Raw genomic sequence first — 16,048 nt, 5'->3', positions numbered from 1 at the left:
AAGTCACCAATGTCGAGTAGTTAACTCCATGGTCCTTTGCTAATTCAACCAAGTTCGATATGCCTCTGGACGTCGGTGACAACGACGCTGGCCAGTCGGCTCACGACTGGCACGATGACGCTCCGTCGCCATCAGCGAGCATCAAGTCCGACAACGAACTTGACGAAGACGGCAACCCACAACCCGGCGCGTCATCCCAACCGATTCAGAAGCGACGACGAGTAACGCGCGCATGCGATGAATGCCGACGGAAGAAGATTAAGTGTGACGGCAAGCAACCATGCACGCACTGCTCTGTCTATAGTTATGGTACGCGGCTTCTGTCTGATTTATCACTCAATCGCTTGTTCTTATACATTTTAACCCTCATATTGGAAAACGACGCGGCGGCTGACTGTTACATGCAGAATGCACATACGATAAACCTTCAAACAGGAGAAGAAACCCGGCCCCACAATACATCGAAGCCCTGGAAAGTCGACTGCAACGCGCCGAGTCTCTACTTCACAAATTTATGCCCGATGTCGACCTGGCCGATCCGAATCTTGATCCAGCAATTCAGCAAGAATTCCGCAATCGCGAAAATGCTCGTGCCCAAGCCTCGAAGGCTCGACAGCCTCCTCCACCACCCCAACCTGAGCAAAATGAAGCTCATCTGACTTCGATGATCGATTCCGTTGGCCAACTTGATATCGACGAGAAGGGAAGTTTGGAATTTCACGGCAACTCCTCCGGTGCTGTGTTCTTGAAACGCATGAAGGATCATTTCCGAGGAATGCTTGGTTCGTCCTCAAAAGCTCCGTTTTTGCCTCGTGCCGAACGACCGGCTGGTCTGGAGTCGCCCTCATTATCTTCAGTCGGAACACCCTTCTCAGCAGTTCCAAGCTACCCTGAGCTCCCTCCAAAGGATGTTGCCCGGAAGCTGTGCTATTATTCCCTCAGCTGCGCGACATGTCTCGTTCGAATCGTTCACGTTCCCACTTTCTACGAGCAAATGGACAAGATCTACGAACGACCATTGGACAATTTAACGAAGGACGAAACGCAATATCTTGGACTGTTATTCTCTGTTATGTCTCTTGGATGTATGTACAACAATCTCGACGACAACGACCCAGGAAGCATGCCCTATCAAGATGCGACAGAGGAGGGTCTCAAATACTACAACGCCGCGCGATCGGTATTACACGACGTAACCGATTGTCGCGACCTTATTTCGCTACAAGCTCTTCTATTCATCATTCTTTTCCTCCAAGCCACCTCGAATCTCAGCAGCTGCTATTCCTTCGTTGGTATTGCACTGCGCTCGTCACTCCGAATAGGCCTTCATCGACATTTGCAGCACGAAAAAATCGATCCGATTGAGCAGGAAGTCCGGAAACGTGTATTCTACGTGGTTCGACAAATGGATATCTATGTTTCGACATTACTTGGCTTTCCTCTCCTCCTTAACGTGGACGATATCGATCAGCCGTTCCCCTTGGAAGTTGATGACGAGTTTATCACACACACCGGAATTTTGCGACCACCGCCTGGATCACCATCTTTTTTCCAAGCGTTCAACGCCCATTCAGAACTAATGGAAATCTTGTCAAAGGTCACGAAATATGTCTATCCAACAAAGGGATTGGGCCAGAGCGTTACAAAAGACAACAAACCTGCCTCCACCTATCTAATTAGTTATGGCCGTATCAAGGAAATTGAAGCTGAGCTTCATTCTTGGTTTGAAAGGCTACCTCAGCACTGGCGCCCAAGCGGTGAGGGGCCAATTGAGACGGTTCGGTAAGTGCAGCAGTGAGATATTTGAAGATATTGTAGAGCATTACTAACCATAGTGATAGAATCCGTCATTTGTTGAGATTTGCCTATGCACATGTCCAACTTGTGCTATATCGACCATTCTTGCATTACGTCTCTCCTCGTTTGAGTCAAGGAAACAAGGTGGACGAGCTATCATATGCTTGTGCAGCCGCTGCCATCAGTGTCTCTCGTAACATTGTGCACATTGGATTGGAAATCCGCAAACAGCGGGTTCTCAGTGGACCGTACTGGTTCATGTTGTACACTGAGTTCTTTGCCGTCCTGTCCCTCGTGTTCTATGCTACAGAAAACCCTGAGAAGCCCGGATCTGGCGAAGTTCTAGCGGATGCTCGAGCTGGAAGACAAATGATTGCAGCCCTGGCGGAGAAGAGCATGTCGGCCGATCGAGTTACCAGCGCTCTCAAGGTATGGCCTAAATATTCGAACTCTGGTACTTTACTGACATCGTTGAAACAGGCTCTATTTGATCAATTACCAGAGCAATTGGATGCTGGAACAATACGACAAGCGCCTTCAAAGAAAAGACCCGCCCCTACAGGACGGCCTTCGTCTGTTTCATCTCATCATACTCCAATCCCCGCAAGCATGTCCTCGATAGGAACGACAGATTTCACTCGTGCGAGCCAGATGTCATCAAGCTCGTATCCTACAACCTTGTCTCAAGGGACGATGGATCTGCCTGGAGGAGGCATCGCAGCCTTCCAAGATAACACTTTCTCAGCCAACTTTGGTGATTTCATGTCTCCCGATTTGCAGCGAAGCACCCCAGAGTCGACCAGCAGCGCAGCGACAAGTACTCAACGCTACCCCTACACAGGACAGCAAATGGGTATGCACAACCCTGTCAACAAACTCGACTCGCTCATGTTCCCGTCTGAGGATCCTTTTGCCTATCCAAACCAACCTATGATGGAATTGGGATTCCCAGGCAAGACAGACCAACCCACCACTATGGGAGACCAGAATCAAGATATGCAACTCTTCTTGACTGGAACCTTCGACGACGTGGAAAGTCAGATCTTTGGACAACCACCGCCCTACATGATGCACCAGCAGGGCCAGCCCATGATGAGTGCATCGAGCCACCAACCGATGTTCGCCAGTCCATCAGCCATAATGGGAATGCAGCCCGGTCAACCGATGATGCAACAACGGCGACCAGTGTCACAAACGCACGCGATTCATCAAGGACACGCCATGTCAAACCGACGAGCGCACGCACAACGGCATCAAGAAAGGCAAATACAACAAATGTTTACAGAACAGGGCATGCAGGCGGATTGGGGAGGCTTCTTTGGCTCTGGAAGAGGAGGATTCCAAGGAATGTAACGGTCGCTACATTTGATACCCACTCATGATACGGGAGGACGGAAAGCGCGCGAGGCGTCGGCTAGTGATTTTGATCTTGATTTTTATTTCATGGGAAGAGCGATTTTGATTTGGAACGGAGTGCTTGGACTGTTAAAGGGGCTAGGATACCACGGTTGAAGAGTATGGCAAAGAAATGATCGCGTTTTTAGATATGGCCAGAGCACATAGACGGCGGCTGGGACTGGTATACACTTGGACAAACATTTGGATTGTCTGTTGAGGTTGAGGTTGAAGTTGAAGTGGATGTGAACAGAGAAGGGAAGCTGAATGCAAGGTGTAGGATCATTGAGAAGAAGACTACTTGTTAGCACTGCAATGAATTCAGCTTTGAGTATAGATCCATCATAATGAGACTTGCCATAGGCATGTGAAACATTGAAAGTGGTTGACTCGGTATTAAATGTGTATTTCATAGTGTTTGGCTTGGAGATGGAGATCTTTCAGCCACTGAAGCAATTATTTGCGGATACAAGATCGGATCATCCCGTAATCTAATCTATCCTCAACAATTCCACGGCGGACTAAAAGCGTCTCATTATCGATCTGGTTGCGTCATGAAATTGATGAATTAGTATAGTCGGGCTTAGAAGGCTTATAAGGGCGTTATCGGGGGGTTGCGATACGCTGTGACCAGTCCCGATGAGCACCGCAAGGAAGCGATACGGGGAGACTGTGGCTGACTGATTACGGATGGATACTGTAACTCCAACTGTAACTGTAACTGTAGCTTTAGTGTATGTGTTATCACATGAAACTTGAAGCTTCCTCTCTTTTCAATAAACAACACATATTCTTGAGCAACTCTCTTTGTCCATCTCGGCCCTTTTTCAACACGCTCATTCGATCCTACGTACGAGTCAACAAGGCTGTACTGGATTTATAGTGCACGCAGATGGCACCGCCGATAACGCCGCCGAAGCCCGTCTGCGGGGAGCAGAGGCCTCAAGCACGTGAAAGAAGGTCGATGAGCTACGAGTTTGTGCTTGAGGATGAATTCGACGCGCTGTGAGTTGATCCTGGAGTCTTATACTCTCATTTATCTGGTATAATGCTCATATCACTGACTCGAGCTCTTTGATAGATGTGTTGAGGTAAAGAAGAGTGACGATGACTGCGGCGGTAAAAGCAGCAGTGGTAACAAGTATCCCGGTATGTTCAGAGAAGCTCTGTCTCACATGTTCTCGATATTTAAACGAGTACTGACATACCATTAAGCAAAACTCCATGCGCGCAAGGTCGTCAAAGAGCTCGGCGTTACTGATGGACTCCTCTATCTTCCTGGCGAGCCTACACGCCTCTATGAAGACTCAGACCAGTCGCCTCCTTTCAAGCAACGCAGATAGTATGCTACCCAGTTCCTATGAAAGAAATTCTACTGATAACAACACAGTTTCTATTACCTGACTGGCGTTGACTTTCCCGACTGTGCCGTTACTTACGAAATCGCCATGGATCGTCTCACCCTCTGGATTCCATACGCCGAGCCGCGACAGGTCTTGTATCACGGCCCAACTCCTGACGCAGCAGAGGCTATGCGTAAATACGACGTCGATGATGTTCGATACACCGCTCAATTGTCCAAATTTCTTCATGGTCAACTTCGTCCTGAGAAGACTCTCTATGTCCTTCATTCTGATCAGGCTCCTAAGTTGACTGATCGACCTCGAGGACAGACCCAGATCAACTGCTCCAAGCTGCGACCTGCCATGGATGAGGCCCGTGTAATTAAGACGGAATATGAAGTTGCACTCATCCGTCGCGCTTCACGTATCTCTGCCGCTGCTCATCGTGCCGTGGCTGAGCGTCTCCTTACTATGCGCAATGAGCAAGACGTCGAGGCAGTTCTTCTTGCCGCTTGTACTTCGCGTGGTGCTCACGCCCAGGCATATCCTATTATTGCTGGCGCTGGTGTCAATGCTTCGATTCTACACTACGGAGCCAACAACCAGCCTCTCGAGGGCAAGCAACTGATCGTTGTCGACGCTGGCTGTGAGTACCAATGTTATGCCAGCGACATCACCCGTACTCTTCCTGTCAGTGGTTCCTTTTCTAAGGAGGCCTCCGCGATCTACTCTATTGTGCAGCGCATGCAGGAAGAGTGCATAGCACGTGTTCGGCCCGGCACTGTCTACTACGAACTTCAGCTCCATGCCAGTGACGTAGCTCTCCAGGGCTTGCGCAAGTTGGGTCTTCTGAAAGGCAACTTTGAGGAGATCCAAAAGGCGGGAACCGTCGCTGCTTTTTTCCCCCACGGTCTCGGTCATCACGTTGGTCTTGAGGTCCACGATGTCACTGGCTATGAGCGTCTCCTGATGAGAGATAACTTCCACGTCGAGGGTGGTAAGCGTGAGATGGTAACTGCCACGGCTCTGGTGGCAATGCATCGTATGGCTTCGTCTTCTCCACCTACAAAGCCAAGACAGTCTCTTCAGCCCAACATGATTGTGACAATCGAGCCAGGAATGTAAGTACTATAACTTCTTCAAGATTGAGGTCTTTGGGCTAATTTATCGAAGCTACTTCTGCCGTCCTTTTATTGAGGGATACTTCCTGAACAACCCGTCACATGCCAAGTTCATTAACAAAGACCTCCTCGAGACATACTACCCAGTTGGTGGTGTTCGCATCGAAGATGACATCCTCGTCACACCCGGTGGCTATGAGAACTTGACCTCTGCTGCCCCCAAGGGTGACGAGATGCTGGATGTGATCAACGGCAGCTTTGAGAAGATTTAATGACGCTATGAATGCTTGCAGTTGGCTATGAAACTGTCGGCGAGCAAGGCAAGCGAGTCTGAAATGTTTTGTGTTTGAATGCGTGGATAGTTATGGGTGGTCCGGGAGTGGTCTAATGACATTAAGTAACTGGTCCAGGTAATGAGAATGAGTCTTGAATACATAGTCTTTCAGATTTGCAATATTGATTTATGATTTTTTTAATCATCATGCTCATTTCTTTTGCTAACATAAAAACTCTCCCATGTACACACGGCTCATGCATCTAATTTACAAAGCACAGCAATACCAAGGAACAAGGCGTGAAGTCAGACCTCACTATCCAAACACAAGTGCTCCCTTGAATCCATACTCCCCCTCTTTTTAGTCCTTTTTCATGAGTCTACAGATACTTCTTAGGCATGGATGAGCGCCGTTTCTTGTAAACCACATAAGCCGCAACGAGAAGACCTTGTGTGCCAAGGAAGACGAAGATAAGGAAGCGGTGGCCAGGAGTCTTGGCCATGACAGTCTCTGACAAAGAGTTATGGTGGTCAGAGAGTGTGTCCTTGAAGGTACGCTCGGTGGACTGCAGCTTGCGGTTGAGTTCCTTTCGGAGACCCTGAATATCCTTCTCGAGCTCCATGACACGGCTGTGCAGAGCAGTGATATCGTCGAGCTTTCGCATATCAGCACGGAGCTGGCCGATCAGGGCGGTCAAGTCCTCGTGGCGTTTCTCATCCTGCTGCTGGTGGCGTGAGGAGGTGCGCTGTAGGGAGGCGAGCTGGTGGTTGGTGTTCTGAAGGCGATTGTGCAGATCCATGAACTGAGCTTTGGAAGTCTGGAAGATATCAGGATCTTCATCTGCGTACTCGCCATCGTTTCGCTTGTTATTACTGTTGGAGGTGTCCCTGACGGGTGGAACACGCTGGTTCTGGTTCTGATTCTGGCCCTGATTTTGGTTCTGCTTAGGAGGGTCACGAACAGGACCACTGTCGCTGTTATCAGCCATGACAACCATCTTGAAGACCTCAAAAGAATCAGGATTATCAGGGGTAGCAGCAGTGACACCAAACTGATAGCCTGTGGGAATGCTGAACTTGTCTGACTCGAAGCACAGGTTACCATCCAACTCAACACGGAATGTCCTGGCGGTCTGTCGAAGCTTGACCTGCGAAGGTCGGCCGAGGTTGCGGTAGTTGTAAGGGCAGTGGCCGAATGAGAGCTCATCGACATTGCTTTGCCTCGAATAATCGGTGTTTCCATCGTTCAAGAACCCTCGAACCATACCACTAGAACCGCCAGAAGTATCAATAACCAGAGCCAAACCGTCGAACTTTCCGACAGTGTAAATGCTTCCAGAGCCAATCGTAGCAGGACCGTTGCGAACAAGCCAGATGTTGAGGTTACCACGGCCACGATCAGGTCCGTTGGCTCGGAAGTCGACGTCGGCGATCCATTGGTTTCGAAGTAAAGGCTGCTGGCCCCATACGGCACCTCGTTGATTACCAGGAGCAAGAGGTGTCAAGATAATTCGGTTTGAGAGAACCTCGGGCGTGTTGGGGTTGCCTTGGACAGCAAAGTTGGGGATCTGTCCACGAGCTTCGGGTGGGCTTATCCTGTAGACGCAGCACGGGTTAGCAACATCACTGGACAGTACAGTGCCACAAAAGTACAACAAGGTAGAACAAACCTTCCAGCATGACCAAAACTAAGTTCACTGATGAGATACTGAGCCTGCGACAGGCTTGCTGCCAGCAGCGCAGCCAAAGAGAAAGAGACCTTCATAGCAGCGTAAAGATGGACGCAGGTAGCTCCAATGGACCACAAGACGAAATAAGAACAAGGATGGAAACCGCAGGCAAGACAGAACTCGACACCTGCGCAGGACGGACTCACTCCTTTTTCCCAAGTTCGGGTCACGGAAAAAAAGAGCTCGGGAAGTTGAATGGAATGAGCCGAGTTGGTGGAGGCAAGGCTGAGGTCTAAGGACACTTTGCACTATGCAGCCCCTGGAACAAGCGTATACCGTACTTGGTGGTTGGATTTTAGAGCGGGGGTTCACTAGAGACCAACAGTTGGGAATCAACGATGGGGTTCTAAAAGACACATTAATGAGGCCTGTAATATAGGAATTAAGATAATGAAAGAACAAAGAATCTATCAGTTGATACTCAAACACAATAAGAGAGAGGGAAAAGTCTCATGAGAAGGAGACATTGACTTAATGAAGCCACATGCGATCATTCAACTCAGCCTTGAAAAGGGTTTTGTGGCGTAACCCTACCTGGAGCAGCGTGGCTTGATGATGCCCAGTAAAGAGCATTATTGGTGGATTTGTTAGCTAACAAAATGGAAGCTGGGGAAAAGAGCTCGGGCCGTCGGTAGCTTCAAAGGAGAATACGGTGAACCCCTTTCGAGCTGTTTTAAGATTGAGGGAAACAATCGAATTGAATAATTAATAAGTAAAGCGAAGACGGACAGTTTGGAAACTGTTTCTGTTACTCAGACTTTGACACCTATGGCCAGAATAAAGTCAAAGCTATACCCCTGTATGTGACTCCATAGCTGGACCCCAGATTGGACAGACATGTCGAAAAGAGTTCTTAAAGACCATTGTGCATCTCGAGACTTGGATCGGTTACTTTAACGGTATGAAAGTCTTGTTTTAATGTTAGATTCATCATCTGTAGAACCGGCCAATAAATTCTGTCAACTCTTATGGTGAAATGGGTTGAGTGTTTGAAGCTCTGTTGTACCGGTCCCTTAGCTGTCAACTCGACTCGATGCTAGGGTGTTTTAGTGGGGACATTTGCTTGGACAAACCACCTCATGTCCAAAAAAGAACACGAGCCAATCTCCTTCTCGTCATGACTTGTATCAAGATCTACCTTGACTAATCCCACAGAAACAAGGTCATGAGGCCATCCCCAGCTCCGCGACAACACAAATAGTGACCGCGCATCATGAGCGAACATTACCCAACACTTGCGCAGACTGCGCTTGTGGCTGCCGCCTTCAAAATCCTCCTGTTCCCCGCATAGTGAGTCGTTCTCCATCATATCCGTCGCGTGTCGCTCACCACCGCCAAAAAGCAAATCGACCGACTTTGAAGTCCATCGTAATTGGCTCGCTATCACGAACAGTCTTCCTCTAGAGAAATGGTACTTCGAAAAGACTTCGGAATGGACTCTGGATTATCCCCCCTTCTTCGCCTACTTCGAATGGATCCTCGCACACGTCGCCCGTCTGATTGATCCCCTCATGGTCAAAGTCTACAACCTCGATTACGAGAGCTGGCAAACGGTCTACTTTCAACGAACTTCTGTTATTATCACAGAGCTTGTTCTGGTCTGGGCCCTTCAGACCTTTATCGACAATGCGCCTCTAAAGTCCCGTCGCGCTGCTCAGGTCGCTGCTCTATCTATCATTCTTTCTCCCGGACTTCTCATTATCGACCATATTCACTTCCAGTACAATGGTTTCATGTACGGAATTCTTGTCATGTCTCTTGTCCTTGCTCGCGACAAGAATGAGCTACTAACTAGTGGGCTCATCTTTGCTGCCCTCCTATGCTTCAAGCACATTTACTTGTACTTGGCGCCGGCTTATTTCGTATATCTCCTGCGAGCATATTGCTTGTCGTCTAAATCCATCTTCCGAATCCGATTCTTGAATTCGATCAAGCTGGGTTTGGGTATTGGAACCATCTTTGGAGCTGCTTTTGGACCATTTGCAGCTATGAATCAGATTCCTCAGCTTCTGAGCAGATTATTCCCTTTCTCTCGCGGCCTATGTCACGCTTACTGGGCGCCTAATGTCTGGGCTCTTTACTCTTTTGCGGATCGAATCTTGATTCACAGTAAGTTGCACCTTAATTCAGAACAGCTACCTCAGCCATTGGTCTAACATTCTATAGTTGCTCCACGCGTTGGCTGGGCTGTCGATAAGAACGCCTTGCAAAGTGTCACTCGTGGCTTAGTTGGAGATACAGCTTTTGCCGTTCTGCCTGAAATCAGCCCAAGAACATGTTTCGTTCTCACACTGTTCTTCCAGGTCCTACCTTTGATCAAGCTATTCTCTCAACCAACCTGGGAGACGTTCATCGGTGCTGTCACCCTATGTGGCTATGCCTCTTTTCTCTTTGGCTGGCATGTTCATGAGAAGGCCATTCTTCTTGTCATCATCCCCTTCAGTCTTATTGCTCTCCGAGACAGACGTCATCTCGGAGCCTTCCGGCCGCTGGCTGTTGCCGGTCATGTATCACTCTTCCCCCTGCTGTTCACGCCGGCAGAATTTCCTATTAAGACCATCTACACTATCACCTGGCTTGTTGTCTTCCTCATGGCGTTTGATCGTCTTGCCCCTGCTTCCAACAAGCCCAGGATCTTCCTACTAGACCGGTTCAGCACACTGTACATTGCCGTGAGCATCCCACTCATTTTATACTGCTCACTCCTACACCAGATCATATTTGGCAAGAGCTATGAATTCCTTCCGTTGATGTTTACGAGCTCGTATACTGCGATTGGCGTGGTTGGAAGCTGGTTGGGTTATATGGTTGTGTATTTCACAGCATGAAGTGTTGATGTTTAGATACCCAATAGATTTCATATCTCTTCTAAAAAATGAATGACTCTCTCATGATGTTCTCCGAGTAAAACGAATCATTCCATTGGTAATTTGGCAGCCGGAATAATCACTGCCAGGCCTGTGCTTCAGACACCCTGAATCTTTCCAGGGGTACAATCGGTGTAGGTGGCTTCTTGGAGCACATTCGCAGCAGTTTCATCATTATATCGTGATTTTTCTCCCCGCGCGTGCGGAAGCAGTGGCAGACGAGTGTAAAGTAGCTTGCGATCCCAATTGTGGAGCTTCGTTGAGCACAAAGCCAGGTGATGTCCCTGGAGGATGCGGTGGCTCCAGCTCTAGCGGTGCCTTGATAGGTCTTTTTCCAGTGGCTAAAAGTGAAAAGACATTGCATGTGGTCTAAGTACATTACATTTGACTGCTGGGGTTCGTTTGGGGGCATTTATGAAGTGGTAGGGTTGTATATAATTCCAATATGACTTACACGACGCGTTTGACGGAGAGACCGAAGAGGCTCGTGTTCTATGTCATGATGCTCTGTTAATTCCAGGCAGTCTTGATATAAATTTACTACATTGACAGAGTACCATCTTCAGAGGCTCTGTGACTCTGAACTGCGCTTTGCTGGTGATTATCGTGAGTGATTGTTGTATCAGAAGCTTACTTGGCGTCCCGAGATGACAGTCTATAGTATGTCCAGAAGAATTTCAAGATTAAGCTATATTGGATATAACTTCCAGAACTTGCATGATTTGTTTCCGAATCTATGTTTTCTGGGTGCAGAGTGACGTGAGGATTATAATGAGTCCAAAAACGTGGGCAAAAAGTTGAGTTAGGCTTGTTTTATAGGCGGGCAAAGTTGAATGATGGATCTTAGACGAGGAGGAGGAGGGCCGCGGACCGACAGGGGTTGGAGGTGGAGAGGATGGAACGGATCCATGAGGAGCTAAGCTAAAAGAAAAGCTGGGACATGACAAGACATTTTGACGCGCTTAGAATGTTGACTCCAACAAAGCATATAATATAATGGACAGTACACAAGTAAATTGTATGCAGTAATATACCATATATACACTTATTTATATATCACTTCTTTCACTTTTAGTAGCGTGTTAGTCTCATCCTCGGGTATCTGCAGCCGCCTTCTTCATCAAAGCATTGGATCGGACCCTAATAATGTGCCAGCCATGGAGGGCAGGGACGGCATTGACTCCAAGTACCTGTACTTGTAAGTTACTGAATCATGGCCCACGTCTTGGTGGCGGCCCGGGTATCTCTCAGCTCTCAGTGACCCACCGCACTACCGGGACCTGACCTGCCCGTTAAACTCCCTCCCGCCAGCCCAGGTCGCGTACTTGTAGCCCGCTTCTTTTCCTTCTTTAGATTCTTCTTTTCTTCCTACATCATTCTCCTCACTCTAGTCACTCCCGCAACTTGTGTCTACCTCGACAACGTCTGCGCATTGCAAGAGATATCTCATATATCATCTTTTTCGCGTCTTATACCTTGCTTCTTCACCCTCGTCGACCTCCGCTGCGTGCGAGCGTGTAAGTCATTCAACTCCGGACTCGGTCTCTCGAGGAGCCCACCCCCGATTTCTATTTCCCACCTGCGCGCCCGTGTTCTCCTCGATCCGCCCACGCAAAACGAAGCGACCCCAAATTTCGCCTTAGCACGATTCTTCAACGTCGCGTCTTCCACCACAATCACCCTCGTGCTCATGCTGCAATATAGCATCACTTTCAACCTTCAATCTTGTTAGTGGGGGCAGGCTATACCTTAGCCTTGCAGGTGGTTTCTATTGCACATCCGACTCGGCCGCTTGCGCCTCGATTACTTGACCATGGTACGCGCTTCTGTTGCTTGCCTCTCGACCACTTCGTCTTTGCTAAACGAGTATCACCAGGTCCTCTTCAAACGTAAACCGGTCCGCTTCTTACCGGCACAGGAAATTGAAGATGAGAATACTGAGGTACGGCTAACTTAATATCGCTATAGGTTTTGCGAAATAGCTAAACAGCAATAGGTCTGGCACATTCCTCAAACAGGGGAGATCTTTACCTCATATGAGGACTATCTTGATCGGTAAGTGCCATGTACCACCCGAGTTCAATATTACACCTTACTTACACAACTCTTAGAATGGATTTCTATAAACAGGTTAGCCATCATATCTGCTTTACACCTTGGCATCCCTTGCTTACCCATCCTGCAGCGTCGCTTTAATGATCAGATTACAGGCCATTCTGGTTTGACTTTCTTTGAGGCTCTAAAGAGCGAGGTTTGTTTTGTAAACTTTGATTTATCGTTCAACTGCTAACAATTGACTTAGCTTGCTGGTGGCAAAGAAGTCGAAGCTTCATTTCCTGAGGCGTTGAAAGGTCCTATACTGCGTAAGGTGCAGTTTCAGACCGTTTCTCGACTGGATAACCTCGTTGATCAAATTTACGACGAGTTCAAGCATGACTATTACCCTGGTGAAGAGGTCACAGTGACCATGAAGGGAGGCGATCGCGCTCATGGATTGGTCCGCGACAAGACAACCTTTGGTCCCCGCGCTCTTCCTGATGGAACTCACTCTTTACCTACAACCCGCTATCTGGTGGATCTCAAGGACACAGAACAGGACACGATTGTAACCGATGAGCACATCTGTCGCGACCGGGGTATCTTCACCAAGGCAATGCTCAGATCTTTCATCAAGAAGACTGTCACCCGCGACGCATGGAATGGGGCACCGTGGCTGGTCAAGCACGACTATGCGAGCCAGTATCATATCGATACTCGCGTTCCTCCTCACCTTCGATACGACACCAAGGTTATAGAGCGTAAACAGCTCCAGGCCCAAAAGCGAGCCCACCTCAACCATGACACCAACGGTCATGATTTGACTTCTGCACTTCATTCTGGTCCAGTACGTCTGCCGGAACTCAAGCCGGCTCCCAAGAGTAAGGCGAAGCCTGGTCAGCCGGGATCTGGTTCCAAGGGTCTCAAGTGGCCTCTTAACATGCCTGTTCATGGCGGCAACCCATTCAGCTCTCCTTCAGACTATGGCATCCAGACACCAATCCAGCGTGAACCTACGCCACCGCCTCCTCCACCACCTCCTCCGAAATATCCTATCGAAGATTTGCAGCTTGAGCCCCGAGATGATCGCAAGCGTCCGCCTCTTAGATTTCTCTGCAGAAACCCACCTGTCAAGGTTGAAAACGACGATATGCCGCAGAGTGAGTATTGCGACAAGATTGAGATGGAATCGATTGGCCCATTGCTGGAGACTTGGGACACCCTCAATGTGTATTGCGAGGTGTTCAAGCTGGACTCGTTCACATTTGACGATTATGTTGAGACCCTCTGCGTTGCATCAGAGGAGGTTCCGATTCAATTGCTTGACGAGATCCATTGCTCAGTATTGAAGATTCTGGTGGACTCCGAAGCCGATGGTGGCAAGGTTCGCATCACCCTACCCGAAGTCGACGAAGAAGATAGCGACGAGGACAGCGATGAGGATGCCAGCGCTCTGCCAACTCCTGAGCCCGAGGCTCGGCCAGTCGGACGAGCTACCCGCAGTAGTCTTGCTAAGGCGGAGGCAGAACGTTTAGCTGCCGAGGCCGCGGCCGCTGAGAAAGAAAGCGAGGAGGAGACTAAGCATCGCGCCGAGCAACTTCTCAAGGATTACGACTGGATCGAACACCTTCGAAAGCGAGACTTTACTAACGGAGGATGGGAGCGAATCATGGTTGGCCTTCTCCATCAGTTGTCAAAGAACGAACGTCGACATGAGGTCTGCGAGGAGCTCTTGCACCTCCTTGTGCCTGCTGGAGTTGACGCTACTCAAGAAACTGTCAAGCAGCGATACGCCCAACTCGATGTCAACCAGCGTGTCAAGGCTTTGCAGATAATCTGCATGCTGACCACTGAGACCAAGGCCATGCGAGGCTACATGGAAGATTGCAGCGAAACCATGACCACGTACCGCAAGGAGAGGATCGAATGGCAGCGGCAACGTAAGCAAGCGTAAGTCAAGAGCCAAACTTTCCCATTTGGCAGCGAATGCTAATAATCTATGCAGCATTGAAGATCTACGCCAACTCAATGAGCAGAAAAAGATCCTCCTACCAGAGAACATGCCTCCTTCCCCACCAAAGGAAGAGGATGGAGACGTGAAAATAGCTGATCCTGAAGATTCCATCATCTCACGAGGGGGAGATGGCGAAGAAACAGAAGATGATCCATCGGCTCGCAAGCGCCGACGACCTCAGACGGCTAAGCAGCGTAAGCAAGAGGAAGAAGAGGCTCGCAAGAAGGAGAAGGCTGCCAAGGTTGCTAAGACGCCCAAACCGCCAGCCCAATCAAAGCAGTTCACCAAACTCTTGAAAGATATTCAGAAGAAAGAGGAAGTCATCAAAAAGTGTGAGGAGGAGATTGCCGTCATCGAAAACGATCTGCGCGAGGCTGACTGCCCTCGGACCCGAGTACTTGGAAAGGATCGCTTCTGGAACCGGTACTATTGGTTTGAACGAAATGGCATGCCGTATGGTGGGCTTCCTGATAGCTCGACCGCATCAGCCGATTACGCCAACGGCCTGATCTGGGTTCAAGGACCTGACGAGCTTGAGCGAGAAGGATACATCGACCTGCCTGCTGAACTCCAGGAAGAGTACAAGGAAAAGTTCAACATGACTGTTCCTGAGCGAAAGGCTATGGAAGAGGCTAACACCAGCGTCTTCAACGCACACCAGTGGGGTTACATCTCGGAGCCGGCGCATGTAGATGAGCTCATCAAATGGCTGGACCCTCGTGGTTTCAACGAACTCAAGCTTCGAAAGGAGCTCTTAAGTTTCAAGGACAAGATCGCCAAACATATGGAGAGCCGCAAGGCCTACCTGTCCAAGGAGGAAGATGGTGATAAGAAAGAGGAGAATCACAAGCGAATGAGCACTCGCATCCGGGACAAGTCGCCGGAGGCGCCCAACTATCGCAGTCTCCAGTGGGAGAACACGACCGCGCTGGAGGAACTAGGACACTTACACAGTGATCCCCCGCCACCTCCCAGATCTCGAAAGCAGACACGAAAGCGGGAGGCCGTTAATGACGCGCCAGCCCCAGCAGCAAAGTCTCGACGACGATGAAGAAAGTTCTGTGCTGCTTATGAAGTAATATCCGTCTCGTATCAGAATTGTGTCTGATGTGTGAATTGACTGCATAGCAAAGGAAAGAATAAGGAAAGCATCCAGAAAAGGATCTCGATGGATTTTTACAGCGGACTTGGCGATGGTCATAGCGTGTTAATTTTGGCGCAAAGCCTGTTAGAGCAAAAGGCGTTTGGTTCACTATATTTGCTTTTGTGGAAGGGGTTCGGGGAGGGAGAGGAACGCATCGCATCACATGGCAACCGGCAGCATTTGGGAATGGCATAGAAAGAAATGCTGTAACTAGATTAGAGGCTCTGAAACTAGGCCCTTCTTTGTATAAGACAAAGGCAAGACAAAATCAGAAAATACATACAATAACTAACTACCTTACTTGCTAAATAGATCGACCCGAGGAC

At 49.0% G+C, this 16,048-nt stretch overlaps 4 protein-coding genes across 4 annotated transcripts; 3 read left to right on the top strand and 1 right to left on the bottom strand.

Moving 5' to 3' along the window:
* Window positions 1-59: 59 nt before the first annotated feature.
* Window positions 60-5,928, top strand: FOBCDRAFT_136021 (uncharacterized protein; the record flags this gene model as incomplete). The annotated part of the gene is made up of 11 exons (XM_031185045.3): window positions 60-309; window positions 408-1,782; window positions 1,842-2,226; window positions 2,278-3,146; window positions 3,608-3,763; window positions 3,920-3,926; window positions 4,076-4,197; window positions 4,274-4,341; window positions 4,408-4,534; window positions 4,583-5,656; window positions 5,709-5,928. 11 exons carry the CDS (start codon window positions 60-62, stop codon window positions 5,926-5,928), a joined length of 4,653 nt encoding a protein of 1,550 aa, XP_031040687.2.
* Window positions 5,929-6,310: 382 nt separating this feature from the next.
* On the bottom strand, window positions 6,311-7,695 carry FOBCDRAFT_135379 (concanavalin A-like lectin/glucanase domain-containing protein; the record flags this gene model as incomplete). The annotated part of the gene is made up of 2 exons (XM_031185044.2): window positions 6,311-7,526; window positions 7,601-7,695. 2 exons carry the CDS (start codon window positions 7,693-7,695, stop codon window positions 6,311-6,313), a joined length of 1,311 nt encoding a protein of 436 aa, XP_031040686.2.
* Window positions 7,696-8,788: 1,093 nt separating this feature from the next.
* FOBCDRAFT_224462 (glycosyl transferase) lies at window positions 8,789-10,536 on the top strand. Its single transcript, XM_031185043.3, has 3 exons — window positions 8,789-8,950; window positions 9,003-9,769; window positions 9,827-10,536. The coding sequence occupies exons 1-3, from the start codon at window positions 8,874-8,876 to the stop codon at window positions 10,486-10,488; spliced, it is 1,506 nt and encodes a 501-aa protein (XP_031040685.2). The 5' UTR covers window positions 8,789-8,873; the 3' UTR covers window positions 10,489-10,536.
* Window positions 10,537-11,883: 1,347 nt separating this feature from the next.
* On the top strand, window positions 11,884-16,031 carry FOBCDRAFT_224461 (ATP-utilizing chromatin assembly and remodelling N-terminal-domain-containing protein). The gene is made up of 7 exons (XM_059609657.1): window positions 11,884-12,343; window positions 12,404-12,469; window positions 12,524-12,582; window positions 12,639-12,657; window positions 12,713-12,778; window positions 12,830-14,514; window positions 14,570-16,031. Exons 1-7 carry the CDS (start codon window positions 12,341-12,343, stop codon window positions 15,627-15,629), a joined length of 2,958 nt encoding a protein of 985 aa, XP_059464987.1. The 5' UTR covers window positions 11,884-12,340; the 3' UTR covers window positions 15,630-16,031.
* Window positions 16,032-16,048: the final 17 nt, after the last annotated feature.

This window comes from Fusarium oxysporum, chromosome V (genome assembly GCF_013085055.1).
Source record: "Fusarium oxysporum Fo47 chromosome V, complete sequence".
Lineage (NCBI taxonomy): Eukaryota > Fungi > Ascomycota > Sordariomycetes > Hypocreales > Nectriaceae > Fusarium > Fusarium oxysporum.
Note: the sequence above shows the minus strand (reverse complement) of the source record. Positions and strands in the feature narration are given on the sequence as shown.